General features: G+C 47.7%; 1 protein-coding gene across 8 annotated transcripts in view; it reads left to right on the top strand.

Annotated features, from left to right (window-relative positions):
- Window positions 1-15,526, top strand: part of QRICH1 (glutamine rich 1) — a 34,982-nt gene extending 19,456 nt beyond the window's left edge. For 7 of the 8 annotated variants that reach the window (XM_006106104.3, XM_006106103.3, XM_023746945.1 and 4 more), the window contains 7 exons: window positions 3,370-3,547; window positions 4,111-4,265; window positions 6,390-6,504; window positions 12,327-12,435; window positions 12,745-12,896; window positions 13,198-13,288; window positions 14,619-15,526. In XM_006106104.3, coding sequence (XP_006106166.1) covers window positions 3,370-3,547; window positions 4,111-4,265; window positions 6,390-6,504; window positions 12,327-12,435; window positions 12,745-12,896; window positions 13,198-13,288; window positions 14,619-14,811 — 993 coding nt within the window. In that variant the 3' untranslated portion in view covers window positions 14,812-15,526. Of the gene's footprint in view, window positions 1-3,369; window positions 3,548-4,110; window positions 4,266-6,389; window positions 6,505-12,326; window positions 12,615-12,744; window positions 12,897-13,197; window positions 13,289-14,618 lie in introns of those variants that run through there. The other variant, XR_002827060.1, reaches the window with a different exon arrangement.
- Window positions 15,527-15,672: the final 146 nt, after the last annotated feature.

Here is a 15,672-nt window from a genome sequence, read left to right on the forward strand (position 1 = left end):
AGTCTGCTTTCCTACTCCTCACCGCAAGTTCATCAATAAGCCACATTGGTTCTACCACCAAACTTCGCAGACCCTTAAATCATTTCCACTGCCACTGAGTTGAGGCGACCAACACCTGCTTCCACTTTTGCTCTTCATTTCATTCTCCATAGATCACCATGAGTAATATTTGTTTTTTGTTAATCCTCACCCGAGGATATTTTTTTCATTGTTTTTTTAGAGAGAATGGAAGAGGGAGGGAGGAGAGAGGGAGACAGACAGACAGACGGACATCGATGTGCCCTATCTGGTTTGGCTCAGTAGATAGAGCATCAGCCTGCGGACTGAAGGGTCCCGGGTTTGATTCCCGTCAAGGACACATTCCCGGGTTGCAGCTCAATACTCATAGGGGGCATGCAGGAGGCAGCCAGTCAATAATTCTCTCTCATCATTGATGTATGTTTCTATCTCTCCCTCTCCCTTCCTCTCTGAAATCAATAAAAATATATTGTTTTTAAAAAAGAAGTGTTGATGTGAGGGAGACACATCAATTCGTTGCCTCCCACACACACCCCGACCGGGGCTAGGGATCAAGCCTGCAACCCAGGTATGTGCCCTTGACTGGGAACCGAACTTGTGACCCTCCGATGCATAGGCAGGTGTGGTCTAACCATTTAGCCACACAGACCAGGGCTAATTATTATTATTATTATTGTTTTTAATCCTCACTCTAGGACAGTGATGGCGAACCTTTTGAGCTCGGCGTGTCAGCATTTTGAAAAACCCTAACTTAACTCTGGTGCCGTGTCACATATAGAAATTTTTTGATATTTGCAACCATAGTAAAACAAAGATTTATATTTTTGATATTTATTTTATATATTTAAATGCCATTTAACAAAGAAAAATCAACCAAAAAAATGAGTTCGTGTGTCACCTCTGACACGCGTGTCATAGGTTCGCCATCACTGCTCTAGGATATGCTCATTGGTTTTAGAGAGGGGGGAAGGGAGAGGGAGAGAGAAAAGAACATCAATTGGTTGCCTTCCATACATGCCCCAACCGGGGATCAAACCTGCAACCTAGGTATGTGCCCTGACTGGGAATCGCACTCGCAACCTTTTAGTATATGGGAACATGCTCCAACCAACTGAGCCATACTGGCCAGGTCAAGAATAACTTTTTTTTTTTAATGTAACATTATGTCACTTCCCAGCTTAAAATTATCCAAGGAACTCCATTATAAATAGGAAAAAATCCTCTTACCAGTGTACAAGGTCTTACTTACATCAGTACTTTTCAACCTGGGTACTACCCATATTCGCTGATAGACATTTGGACACGTGTGGAAGTGTTTTGGTTGTCAGGATGCTTGGGAATGTTACATGAAGTGGGTAGAGCACACAAAGGAGGGGCCTCCCAAAAAGCCAGTAGAGAAGCAGGTCCCCACCTCCTTACCCTGTCAGAGTCCCCGGTTTCCAGCTTGGGTAGATGGCGTTGCCATGGAAAAGGGAGGGGGATCTCAGGAGCGTCGTCGTGGGTGGAGGGGGAGGAGTTCTCTCGGTAGAGGGTAGTGTGAGGGCGCTAGCAGGTGTCCAGGTGGAGTGCACAGTCCCACGGGACATTACGGAGTCTACTTACAGTTGGCATCGCTTCGAGCTGCAAAGCCAGCAGTCATTTCCACCAGCGTGGAAACCTATCTGGGAACACGGGCGAGACTCATCAGGGGGATGGCAGCTGAGCTGAGAAGGGTGTGGAGAGTGGGGCCCCGGGGTTGGCAGACATTCCAGGGCCTGGCACTGGTATTGCTTTACCTCCTTAATAAGGCAAAGCTAAGGCAATCGTTTTTATTTTTATTTGATGATAGCAAATTTATGTGTCCTGGATAAATGATTTTGCTTTTGATTTGAATGGTTTGACATTCCTCAGGAGAATTGCTCAAGGAAGTTTGTTCAGCGTGTGGACAGGTGTGTGAGCCCCAAGAGCCTGTGCATGGTGTCTGTCCCGCCTGGTGGGGGCTGTGGTTCGGACTCCTGGATTTTCTCTGCCCGCTTGTCTGCATGGCTGGGCTGTCAGCTCACTGAGGATGGGAACACTCTTCCTTGGGAGGCAGGAAGCTAGAGCAGTGCCTCCTGTCTTCCGAAACAGTCCTTACGAGCCAGAGCAGCATTACTGAGATGGACCTGGGAAAATGGAACCTATGTATAGCTGGAGAAGGCCGACCCTCCTGGCTTGCAGTGGCAGGGATAGGGACATGGCTTGTCTGTTGGACTTTCCTTTCTCTAAAGCAGTGGTTCTCAACCTTGGCTGCACATTAGAATCACCTGGGAATCTTTTTAAAATCCTGATTTCTGGGCCTCATCCCCCGGAAATTCTGTTTCTTTGTGACTAATGTTGTGGCACCACCCCATAACAAAGAAACAGAATTTTCAGAGGATGAGGCCCAGAAATCAGGATTTTAAAAAGATTCCCAGGTGCCCTGACTGGTCTGGCTCAGTGGATAGAATGTTGGCCTGCGGACTGAAGGGTCCCAGGTTCAATTCCAGTCAAGGGCATGTACCTTGGTTGCGGGCACATCCCCAGTAGGGGATGTGCAGGAGGCAGCTGGTTGATGTTTCTCTCTCATCGATGTTTCTAGCTCTCTATCCCTCTCCCTTCCTCTCTGTAAAATAATCAATAAAATATATTTTTAAAAAAATAAAAATAAATAAAAAGTATTCCATAAAAAAAAAAAAAGATTCCCAGGTGATTCTAATGTGCAGCCAAGGTTGAGAGCCACTGCTCTAAAGGATGATTCTTTATGTGGTTGGGCGGTGGAATCACCTGGGGAGATTTGAAAATACTGATAGCAGCAGGCGCTCCATTTAGACAAATTAAATCAGAATCTCTGGGGATTAAGGCTTGGGCATGTGAGTCACTGCTCTGGACACTTGGTACTCAAAGTGTAGTCAGCAGACCAGCTTCCACACCTGGACGCTTATTAGAAATGCAGTCCTGGGTGGTGTGGCTCAGTGGTTGGAACATCGTGCCATACACCAAAAGATGACAGGTGCGATTCCCAGTCAGGCACATGCCCAAGTTCCGGGTTTGATCCCCAGTTAGGGTGCACCCAGGAGGCAACCAGTTGATGTTTCTCTTTCCCTCTCTCTAAAATCAATAAAAACATGTTTTTTTTTAAAAAAGTACAGCCAGGGCGGAGAATCACGGTACTAGGCTTTGCTATCCCTGGGGTAAGGAGTAGAATTTCAAAGATTCTTGAAAATAGGACAGCATGGAGAAGAGAATTTTTTTATTGAAAGAACTACAAGTGACATTTTCCTGGCAGTTTTGCTGAACTAAAGGCCTGATGCGAAAGAGTATTGACGCATTTTGACGGTTTCTCTCTCACAGGCTCAGACTGTCCAGGTTGCTGAAGTTGAACCACAGACACAGCCACAGCCTTCCCCAGAACTTCTGCTTCCAAATTCTCTGAAGCCCGAAGAAGGGCTTGAAGTATGGAAAAACTGGGCCCAGACCAAGAACGCTGAGCTAGAGAAGGATGCTCAGAACAGACTGGCGCCCATTGGGAGTGAGTGTTTGGGGGGATAGGGGTGGACTCTGTCTAAAATACAGTGGCTGAAGCAGCAGGAGGGAGCGGGGCGGGACAGTGGTCCCTTGGCTCTGGGAACCAGGAAGCTCCATCTGAAATAGGATGCTGAATTCAAGACAAGCAGCAAGCAGGCCTGAGCAAGGGTTGCGGGGTTTGTGCAAGACGAGGCATTTCTATACATGTGGATTTCTGGAGTTGACCTAGATCTGGGCAGGGCAGTTCCTGGGAGAAGATAGAAACCAGTGTGTGTGTTCAAAGCCCTTCTTCCTTGGCATCATGCTTATCTACTTCCTAGCATTCTGAGGGGGTTCTTTCCTCTCATAGCCCTAATAAAAATGTTCAGGAAATGTGAAGTGGGAAGGAAACCCTTGGTGCAATAGAATATAGAGGTTGTTGCCTTAGTAGGCCAGATCCAAGTGACCATTTCCCTGCCAGCACTGATGGGGCAGTATTCGCTCTGAGCTGACTTCAGGGACATGAGTGACCAATAAAGAGATGACTGTTGCCAGGACTCTCATTCACCTTTGGGGTTTGTGTTGTAGGGCGCCAGCTTCTGCGATTCCAGGAAGATCTCATCTCTTCTGCGGTGGCCGAGCTGAATTACGGGCTCTGTCTCATGACCCGGGAAGCTCGGAATGGAGAAGGTGAACCCTATGATCCAGATGTGCTCTACTATATCTTCCTGTGCATCCAGAAGGTAGGCAACGGCTTCCCAGGGTCGCGTCTGAGCTGTGTTCCCGTCAGCTACTTACTGGATATTCAAAGTAGTAAAATGACAAGCACGGAGTTATAATTAGGACTTTCTCTTTTAACTGTATAATGAGGTGTTTTTTTTGTTTTTGTTTTAAATATATTTTATTGATTTTTTACAGAGAGGAAGGGAGAGAGAAAGTTAGAAACATCGATGAGAGAGAAACATCGACCAGCTGCCTCCTGCACATCTCCCACTGGGGATGTGCCCGCAACCCAGGTACATGCCCTTGACCGGAATCGAACCTGGGAACTTTCAGTCCGCAGGCCGACGCTCTATCCACTGAGCCAAACCGGTCCCGGCTGTATAATGAGTTTTTAAGTAGGTTCTTTTTTCAGTTGCAAAAGATCTACATGTTCACTTTAGAAAATAAACATCGTTCATAACCCTGCCTGCCAGCTAGAGAAGCTCCTGTTGGAATATTTTGTATAGTGGCTCTCCCTTCAGCGGGCATGCCTGTGCCTTTTCCTCCCCTCCCCCTCCCCCTCCCCCCCCAGCCCCAGCTCCCAAGCTCTTCATTCATCTCTAGAACTTGTTTGCTAAGCCCATCTTCTAGGAATTACTTTTTCTACCTCTGTAATTTACCCTAAAATGTTCTCTTACCAAATAAATAAATAAATATACTTATATCATATTATATTTATTATATAGAAACAAACAGCCCAGCTGGTGTTGCTCAGTGGTTGAGAGTCGATCAATGAACCAGGAGGTCATGGTTTGATTCCGGGTCAGGGCCCATGCCCAGGTTGTAGGCGCAAACCCTGGTGGTGGGGCAGTGGGAGACAGCCAAATGATGATTCTCTCTCATCATTGATGTTTCTATTTCTCTCTCTCCCCCTCTCCCTTCCTCTCTCTCAGATCTTTTTTTTTTTTTTAATATATTTTATTGATTTTTTACAGAGAGGAAGGGAGAGGGATAGGGAGTTAGAAACATCGATGAGAGAGAAACATCGACTAGCTGCCTCCTGCACACTCCCTACTGGGGATGTGCCCGCAACCAAGGTACATGCCCTTGACCGGAATCAAACCTGGGACCTTTCAGTCCGCAGGCCAATGCTCTATCCACTGAGCCAAACCGGTTAGGGCAAGATCTTTTTTTTTTTTTTTTAAAGGCATATTTTTAAACAAAAAAAAGAACAAAGAAAATTACGCACAAATATTTGGTATATTATCTAAGCTTTTTTATTTTATGTATTTATTTATTTATTTTAAATATTTTATTGATTATTACAGAGAGGAAGGGAGAGGGATAGAGAGTTAGAAACATCGATGAGAGAGAAACATCGATCAGCTGCCTCCTGCACACTCCCCACTGGGGATGTGCCCGCAACCAAGGTACATGCCCTTGACCGGAATTAAACCTGGGACCCTTGAGTCCGTAGGCCGGCGCTCTATCCATTGAGCCAAACTGGCTAGGGCTGTGTATTTATTTTTTAATGTTTTTATTGATTTTAGGTTTTCAGGACATCTAAGGTGAAGCATGGTGGATGTACTGTAGACTGGCAGTTTGGGAGGCTGAGGAGGGTGTCTTAGTGTTTGAATGCTCTTGTGGAAAACCCCCCGTGAGCTGGGAAAGGCACCTGCTGGTGGCACGCACCTGTTGCCCGGGCCTGAGAAGAGTCTGCCTGGCCACTCGGGGTACTGGGTGAATTGCTTCCCATGCTTTCTCATGCCCAGTGCTCCCCAGTCCTGGAAGACAGGCTCAGGCATCTCCGTTTACAGACAAGGAAACTGAGCCCCAAAGTTAAAAGACTCACATGAGTTATTTGACTGACACCATAGCCAATAGGAGGCTGGCCCTAGAGCCGGCACCATGTTTTTGCTGCCATAAGAGCCTTGCCCGGGTGAAATCACATTCACAGAGTGTGCCCAAGTGCGTGAGACTTGGTTCACCTGATCCGACGTGTACTGTGGCCGAGTCACGTGCTGGACGGTTTTGACCTGGTATGGAGGTTTATTAAGGGGGATGGGTAGGCAGAGGTGATAGTACCTGGTAAAAGAACGCGTATTTCCCCTGCAAGTCTTACTCAAGAGACTACCAACAACTTTTCTTGATTGTTTTTCTTTTAGTATCTTTTTGAAAATGGACGGGTTGATGACATTTTCTCAGATCTTTATTACGTTCGATTCACGGAGTGGCTACATGAAGTTCTCAAGGACGTTCAGCCCCGAGTCACTCCACTGGGTAAGCGTCTTCCTAGTACTTGGATGTCTTTCCCACCTGGTTTAAGAAGGATCGGCCGCTTGGGTGCCTGGCTCTACAGCACGGGGGTGAGGGGGCTGTACACCTGGGCACCAGCATCAGCCTCTACTGCTTGCCCTGCTGTGGCAGGGGCACTGCTCACCAGGCACAGGACCAGCTGGTCCCAGTGTGGCAAGAACAGGGCCAAGCGGAGTGTGGGGTAGTTACTCTTATTTTTCCTATTAAAATTAGAATCATTGCAAAAAATAAGAATTATTAACTGTTTTATCTGTAGGTTGCTCATGTTACATATGTTTTATGTATACAGAGTGGGGCCAAAGAAGGTTTACACTTGTTTATGTGGAAAATAATTCAATAATCCTATCTAGTAAAGAGGGAATATACTAATTGACCCTCACGCCGTCGCAAAGATGGCGGCGCCCACAGCCAATAAGGAGGGAATATGCTAATCGACTGCCACGCACTCAAAGATGGCGGCGCCCACAGCCAATAAGGAGAGAATATGCTAATTGACTGCCATGCACTCAAAGATGGCAGCGCCCACAGCCACAAGATGGCGGTGCCCAGTCCCCTCAGCCCCGCTGGGGCGGCAGGCGCGCAGCAAGGCCGGGCCCGCCCCTGCTGTGCGCCCATCTCCGGAGACCCCCAGTCCCCTCAGCCCCCCAGCCACCCAGGGCCGCCGGAGGCTCAGGTAACCAGGGCCGGCCGAGGCTGCTGCCGGCAGTGGGAGCAGCAGAGGTGTGATGGGGGCATTGCCTTCCCCTGATCGCCGGGTCGTCTCCCGCCCCTGAGGGCTCCCGGACTGTGAGAGGGCGCAGGCCAGGCTAAGGGACTCCCCCTCCAGTGCATGAATTTTCATGCACTGGGCCTCTAGTTAATAAATAATAATAATACAAGAAAAGACTGTTTCGAGTCCTCAAAACGATAAACCTACTTTTGCTCCGCCCTGTATAGAACACAATTGTTGCTTTACCTACAGGTAACTTCCTGGGTAGTGTGTCATATCGGAAAGAACACGAGTTTTGCAGTAGAATGTCTGAGGTGGTTTTGTTTTGTTTTAAGAAACTTTATTTTTATTTATTTTTTGTTAATCCTTACCCGAGGATATTTTTCCATTGATTTTTTAGTGAGAATGGAAGGTAGAGGGGGAGATAGAAAGAGAGGGAAACATCGATGTGAGAGAGACACATGGATTGGTTGCCCCCAGCATAGGCTCAACCAGGGCCAGGAATCAAGCCTGCAACCGAGGGATGTGCCCTTGACTGGAATCGAATCTGAGACCCTTCAGTCCATGGGCTGATGCTCTACCCACTGAGCCAAACCAGCTCGAGCTAATAAACTTTATTTCTTGGAGCAGTTTTAGGTTTACAGAAAAATTAAGCAGGAGGTACAGAGAATTCCCATATAGACCCCATACAGTGTTTCCCCAATTATTATCTTGTATTAGTGTGGTATACTTGTTAAAATTGATGAGCCAGTATTGATACATTATTAATTAAATGCCTGTAGTTTACATTAGGGTTCACTCCTTGTGTTGTACATACTGTGGGTTTTGAGAAATGTGTAATGGCATGTGTCTGCAGTTACTGTATCATTCAGAAGTTTCACTACCTTAAAACCCCCTATGTTCCACCTAGTTATCCCTCCCTGCCTCCCCTAGAATTTCTGGCAACCAGTGGTCTTTTTACTATCTCCATAGTTTTTGCCTTTTTCAGAATGTCATATAGTTGGAATAATTTATTTTGTGGCCTTTTCAGATTTTTTTTTCACTTAGCAGTATGCGTTAATGTCTGTGTGTGTCTTTGTGGTTTGATAGCTCATTTCCTTTTATTGCTGATAATATTCCATTGCATGAATGTACCACAGTTTGTTTATCCATTCACCTATGGAATAACTTCCAGTTTTGGCAATTATGAATAAAGCTGCTATAAACATTTTGTGCAGGTTTTTGATGAAAGAATAGGCAGGCAGATCAATGAAACAGAACAGAGAGCCCAGAAATAGAGCCACAAAAATATAACCAACTTACCTTTGTCAAAGGAACAAAGGGAGTTCAGTGAAGAAAAGATAGTCTTTTCAACAGGCTCTAGAACTGGACATCCACATGCAAAACATCAGTCTAGACATAGACCTTACACCGTTCACAAAACTAACTCCAGATGGACCACAGACCAAAATGTAGAATGCAAAATTATTAAAGTCCTCCTAGAGATAACATAGAAAATCTAGGTGACCTTGGGTTTGATGATGACTTTTTATATACACCTAGAGGCCTGGTGCACGGATTTGTGCACTGGTGGGGTCCCTCGGCCTGGCCTGTGGGGATTGGCCGAAACCAGCAGTCTGACATCCCCAGAGGGGCCCCACTGGTGCACAAATCCATTAACCAGGCCTCTAGTATGCATATAAGATCTTTGGTTAATCTCTTCCCGCCCTCCCCCCTTCCCTCTGAGATTCATCAGTCTGTTCCATGTTTCCATGCCTGTGGTTTCCGCTCCTGTGTTGAGCGTCTGCCCCCAGGTCGTCGATCAGCTGGTCGCTTAGGCTTTTATATATAGAGAAGATACCAAAAGCTCTGTAATCCATGAAAGAAAAAATTGACAATGTTGGATTTTATTCAAATTAAAAACTTCTGCTTTGTGAAACAGTTAAGAGAATGAAAAAAACGAGCCACAAACTGGAAGAAAACCTTTGAAAAACACATATCCAATGAAGGACTGGTATCCAAAATAAACAAAGAACTCTTAACACTCAATGATGTATAATGTGGCTTGATAGCTCATTTCCTTTTATTGCTGATAATATTCCATTGTATGGATGTACCACAGTTTGTTTATCCATTCACCTATGGAATAACTTCCAACAAACAACCTGAGTAACAAATGGGCAAAAGATCTGAACAGATGCCTCACTAAAGAAGGTACACAGGTGGTAGACAAGCACAGGAAAAGATGCTTATTACATGTCACCAGGAAGTTGCAATTTTATAAAATAACGAGAAGCCGCTATATCACTGTGACGAAGGCTGAAACCCTCACTGGCAGCACCAGATGGCGCCAGGGAGCACCAAGAGCCTCACCCACTGCTGGTGGGAATGCAAAGTGGCACAGCCACTTTGGTTTGGAAGACAGTTTGGCATTTTCATAAAAAAGTAAACATTTTCTTGCCTTATGATCCAGCAGTCACGCTCCTTGGGATTTGCGTTGAAAACAGTCTGGTTAACCTCGATCACCACTACTAGTTTGTTACATGCTTAACCTTAAAAACATTATTGGTTATGTATTTTTGAGTGCCTACCGTGTGCCAGGCAGTATTCCAGTTACATAGATAATAACATTGCAGTGAACAAAACGGACCTTACAGTCTGACGGCGAGACAGGAAGTCACCAAATTATTTGTGATTGAGTAAGTGCTTTGAAGAACAAAGCACAAGGGAATGGAAGTGTTGGGGCCTTAGGAGGGAGGCCTCGCTGTCGTTAGAACAGAGACCGGTAGGTGAGTCCGTGACTCACGCTTCATGATTTGCACATTTTTGAGGCAAGTGTCGCCGTGTAGAATTCGCTTTTTAAGGCTTTTTATTGTGGAATTTCAAGCACATATAAAAGTAAACGAGATTAATGACACTCCCATGTACCTACTGTTTGTTCATGGCAAATCTCATTTCATATATACACTACTTATTCCTCCTCCCATATTATTTTGAAGTAAGTCCCAGACACTTTATTCATAAATATTTTAGTATGTATTATTGACCTACCACAATGCCGTTATCATACCTTTTTTTAAAAAAAAAAGATAATTCCATAATGTCATCAAAATCTACCCTCTTTGAATTTCTAATGTCATAATTTTGTTTAAGTCAAGGTATAAATTCCACACATTGAAATTGCTGGGTATACCTTTTAGTGGTTAGTTTTAATCTTTAATTTCCCCCTTGTTTTTTTTCTTGCACTTTATGGAAGAAATTAGCCTTTTAAATTGTCACACCGTTTACTTTTTGCTGATTACATCCCCGTGGTGTAGTTTGACTTCTTCTTCTCTTCCCTGTATTTACAGTTAATAGGTAGTTGCATATAAAGACTCAACTGATCAGGTTTTGTTCTTTTGTGTGTGTTTTTTCCTTTTTGGCAAGGTTACATCATAGATGAGTTATTTATTTTCATCAGATGCCCTTAATGTCTGTATCCATTAATTCATTAGTTGCAAAAGGTGGTATTATAATGTTATTACTTCTTCATTATTAGCTGAAAAACAGAGAAACGTTTCCTTGCCAACCTCTTGAAGTCCCGGCGATGTAAACTATAGAAAGGGAGGGATCAGGGCTTGTTTGTTCTCCTGTTTAGCAGTTTTCACAGGACGGACTTGGTTCACCAGCTTCCCTCAGTGAAACCAAGTAGCTGTGTGGTTTTTGTTTGTTTCTAAGCATCATCATGAATGAGTGACTGTGAGCATATTTAATGAGTCAGCCCATCGCAGTTACCTTTCCGCCCCCTCCCAGTCCTTATCTTTATTGATGTGCAAACTGACCCATCTTTGATCACTTGGAGTTTCTTTAAATTAGCCCTTAAGTTCTTCTGACACAGCCCTGCTTCCATGATTTCTGGTTTGCCAACATGCTTCAGGCTCATCTCGGACATTCCTGTCCTAGTGCGGCATCGGTCTGTTCTCCGTGGACCCTGATGTGTTCAGTGGTAAATGGTATTTCAGGACCAAACCGAGATCTGATGCCAGGTGTGCTCATTGCTCCTGGGCTGGTCATTGTTTCTAGGTCTTTAAAGTGGGCAGAACCAAAAATATAAAAGACAGAATCGATCATTTTGATCCTTGTAGCTCAGAATCGGGACTCAGGCTTTTCTGTGATGGCTCTGTCCCCGTCACCTTCTCCCACGCCAGGAGTTTCCCTAAGGTTCAGGCGACGTTGTGTTGCTAAGGAAGCAATTAAAGCTGGGGAACGTGACACCAGGTGGCACAGTGAACCCCGAGAAAATAGTGCGTGCAAGTGTGCCCGGGACTGCTCCTAGGGCTGGCCTTCTCTGGGGACGACTGTCTCCTGCCACCCACCCTGCTCCAGACACGTCTAAGAGCAGGGAAGGAGAGCTCATTGTCACTGGACCACAACATACAAGAGTGGAGGCAGCGCCCTGAAGAGATGGACATGCACTGGTGGAGTCAGAGGGCCAGCTGTGGCGAGAGCAGAGGAGAGGAATGTATTGGGCAGAATATTTCTTTCCCTGCTTCTGTGAAGTGGCACTGGCCCACAGACACTTGCACACTGACTACGGAATGAACATATGAAGGGGCTTGGTGATTAAACTCCTGGCCTCTGTCCCTGCCCAGCTCTCAACTTGCTTATGTAACAGGGTCTTACAGGAACACCTGCCCTGTGGGGGACACCGGTACTGGATGGCAGTCTCCCGTTTACCTGAGAGGGGTTGCAAATGGCTTCCTTTGTAAAGAAGGTGTAGCAAGTGCAAGCAGGCAGGCGTACCTGTGCTTTGGGCCCTGAGCACATTTGAAATTCTGGTGAAAGCTCTGCCTTCTTCCCGGAGAAGTACGCCCGTATGCAGAGTGTGGGTCACAGTTTGGGGTTTCACTTTCCCTGAGGCCTATCTTTTTGTTTCATGGTGAAAGGAAAAACTAACATCCAGTAAGAGCAGGGCAGTGGTTCTCAACTTAGGAAATGGTGTTGGGACCCAACCATTTGTGTTTTAAAAGCTTCCGAGGTGACTGTGCCTCCCAGGAAGGCTCCCCCTGCTAACCCTCGTCCGCCAGCCCTGGTTGCAGCAGTCCTCTGTTCCTCCTAGGCTATGTGCTGCCCAGCCACGTGACCGAGGAGATGCTGTGGGAGTGCAAGCAGCTCGGGGCTCACTCCCCTTCCACCCTGCTGACCACCCTCATGTTCTTTAACACCAAGTAAGTGTTCTAGAGGCTCCGCACTTAGCCGCTGCCGGCAGCTGCCCCGCGAAGAGGGTGGAAACTCTCCAGGCCGACTTTGAGTTCTTTTGACACATTTGAGAGCCTTCGGGCCACGGAAAGCAGGCAGCCTCGCCAGACCCCCCCACCAGTCCTGATGTGACTTCTCCACGGACAGTGTGTGTGGGTGGGGCTTGCCCATGTCCTGGGAGTGGGGGCCCTGGCTCTTCTCAAGCACTGACGGCAGAGGGTAAGTCATGGTCTCCTCCTGGCACCCTCCCTTCTGCCTGGCTTTCACTTGCGGTGCAGGTACTTCCTGTTGAAGACGGTGGACCAGCACATGAAGCTGGCCTTCTCCAAGGTCTTGCGACAGACAAAGAAGAACCCCTCCAACCCTAAGGACAAAAGCACGAGTATTCGGTACCTGAAGGCACTTGGGATACACCAGACGGGCCAGAAAGGTAGGGAAGGGGGCGGGGCCTGCAGAAACGGTGCTCCTCGTCCTGCCACCCTCTGTGCCAAGGGGCTAGCGATGAGTTGGGGCTGGGACTTGCTGGATAGCGATTCTCCATTCCTTTCTCCTCCGCCAGAAACGTCAGACTCTTGAAGAAGCAGAGATGACCCAGAAAAGATAGCTGTCTTTTCCTTTCATAGTCACCACCCATTCCTCACACCCTTTCTCCTTCCAATATGTCCTAGTTGGGATGCTGGGCCTGAGCTAAAGTAGTCTGATGCCATGTCTGTGGTTGGTGTGTTTTGTAGTTACAGATGACATGTATGCAGAACAGACGGAAAATCCTGAGAATCCACTGAGATGTCCCATCAAGCTGTACGATTTCTACCTCTTTAAATGGTGAGGGGGTTTCCTTCTAAGCGGGCGCCTGTGTGCGGGGTGCCTGTGTGCAGAGGCATTCTCTAGTCCCCAGCTGAGAGGAGAAACACACTGCAGGAAAGCTGGGCACAGAAGCAGACTGACTGCTTTCCCCACAGCACGTGATGTGCTGAGCACTGGGGTCCTAAAGGGGTCCCTTTCCTGGAGAGGAGAGCAAGGTCGAGGGAGGCGGTACAGACAGGCTGCCTCCATCGCACGGTGAGCGTGTCTGGGGCTTGACCTTTTGTCATTGCCGCCATCCAAGGGGGACCCCTTTCCCTGGCTTTGTGCTCTGCTGCGCCTGGCGTGGGGCTGTCACACTCCCAGCAATGTCAGAATGATCTTTCTACGTTGAAGGTCTTGTGTTACTTAAACCTGCAGTGGTTTTCTTCGCTCTACAAAGACAGGACCCTAACGTGGCCAAGAGGCCCTTCATTCCCTCCCCTTTGCTGACCTCGCATCCAGCCAGCTCTGGCTTTCTGGCCGCACTGGCTCCTCTCCACTGCGGACACCGTGCTTTCCCTTTCTTGAGGCCTCGCCCAGGTTTTTTCCCTGTTGGGCAACCCCACACCGCCCCACCCCACCCAGTTAGCAGTCAGCTCCTGCCCACCAGTTCTCAAGCACCTTATGGGGGAAGCATTTCACACCCTACCTGTGCCCTCAGGTGCTCCATCTGTCGCACTGTGTGTCCTGGGTGTGTCTGAGTGTTGAACTTCTGTCTGCCTCTCCCCTTATCTGTCAGCCCCAGAAGGGAGGCCCTGTTGGGTCTTACTCATTTCCTTACCATCAGCACCTAAGGCAGGACTGACAAACAGGAGCCCTTGGTAACCCTGAGTGGATGGATGAAGAGCTGAGGGGATGGTGTGTGCTATGCACTGGAGAGAGGCACAGCACAGCACTGAGGGTGGGGGGCCCAGGTTGAGTTCCTCAGTTAGAGCAGGAATTCTCAGAGGATTGGGTGCAGGAAGCAACCTGAACAAAGACTTGGAAGACAGCCCTGGGCGGTAAAGCTTATTCCAAGTCGGACATGGTTGGACTCGAGTAGGTGAGCCCGGGAGCCCCAGGTCAGCGGAATCAGCTGGCATCTGAGGGCGGCACAGCAGAGGCAGCTGCCCTGGCCCCCAAGGCTGTGTGTGGCTGTGCCGCCCTCCCTCCAGAGCAGCCGCCCTAGCACCCGAGGCTGTGTGTGTGGCTGTGCCGCCCTCCCTCCAGAGCAGCTGCCTTCCCAGCTTTTGCAGATGTCTGTCTGGGAGTTTCAGGCGGGAGGGTTGAGATTGTGGTTTTAACCAGCTTTTACTGACATATTCTTCAGTCCCCAGAGTGTGAAAGGCCGGAATGACACCTTTTACCTGACGCCGGAGCCAGTGGTGGCCCCCAACAGCCCAATCTGGTACTCGGTTCAGCCTATCAGCAGAGAGCAGATGGGACAGATGCTGACTCGGATCCTGGTGATACGGGAAATTCAGGAGGCCATTGCAGTGGCCAACGCAAGCACCATGCACTGAACTCCCTTAGCCATGGTGCTAGGGAGAGCAGCCAGGAAGAAACGGACAGACTTTCACACTAAAGAAGAGGCCTCCATTTTTTCTTTCTTTTTTTATTGGTGTAGTTACGAAGCCTTTCCGACTGCTTCTGTTTAAAATGTAAAAGGAAACTGCCCCTTGTGCATCTTCACAAACCTGCTGCAGCCGACGCTCGGCCACGGGCTCCGGTCCTGAGAGCCGGTGCCCTACAACGTTGCTGGCTGCTTTCTCTTGTCTGGGGCCGGGGAAAGGGCTTGGACTGTTGGAGAAATGTGGCCCCTTCCCTTCCTCCAGGAAGATGGGATTCATGGCGGGTGGACCCTGCGGGCACTCGCCTCAGCTGGCTCCACTCTGCCTGCGACTCCGCTGGCCACAGGGGACCCGTCTTTTCTTTTATGCTCAGTCATAAACTTAGCATCTTAATGGAAAGAGAATGAGGGGAACTTCAATTATGATTTATTAAAGACAGTTTCTATTACACCCTCCTTTATGACAAGTGACATTTTAGATGTTAAAGTAAACTCTACCATGCCCTTTTTTTTTTTGGCCCAACATTGAGGCCTTAAACCTGAGGCTATTGTGCCTGATGGAATTCTTGTAACATACACTTGTGTATCATATAAAGATACCACTCTGTTTCTCTTATGTATTCTTAATCTAGCTGTTTATTAAGAATGACAAGCACGTCTTTTCAACACGCTGGTGCACAATGCCTCTTTATTTGGGCGGAGACGGGCGGAGCAGCGGAACCAAAGCCGCGCCTGCTCGCTGAACGGCCGGGGCTCTGCGGGGGGGAGGGGGCGGGGCAGTGACCCCACAGCCCAACTCTGTGCGCGAGTCCGT

The sequence above is a fragment of the Myotis lucifugus genome, unplaced genomic scaffold (genome assembly GCF_000147115.1).
Source record: "Myotis lucifugus unplaced genomic scaffold, Myoluc2.0 scaffold_768, whole genome shotgun sequence".
Lineage (NCBI taxonomy): Eukaryota > Metazoa > Chordata > Mammalia > Chiroptera > Vespertilionidae > Myotis > Myotis lucifugus.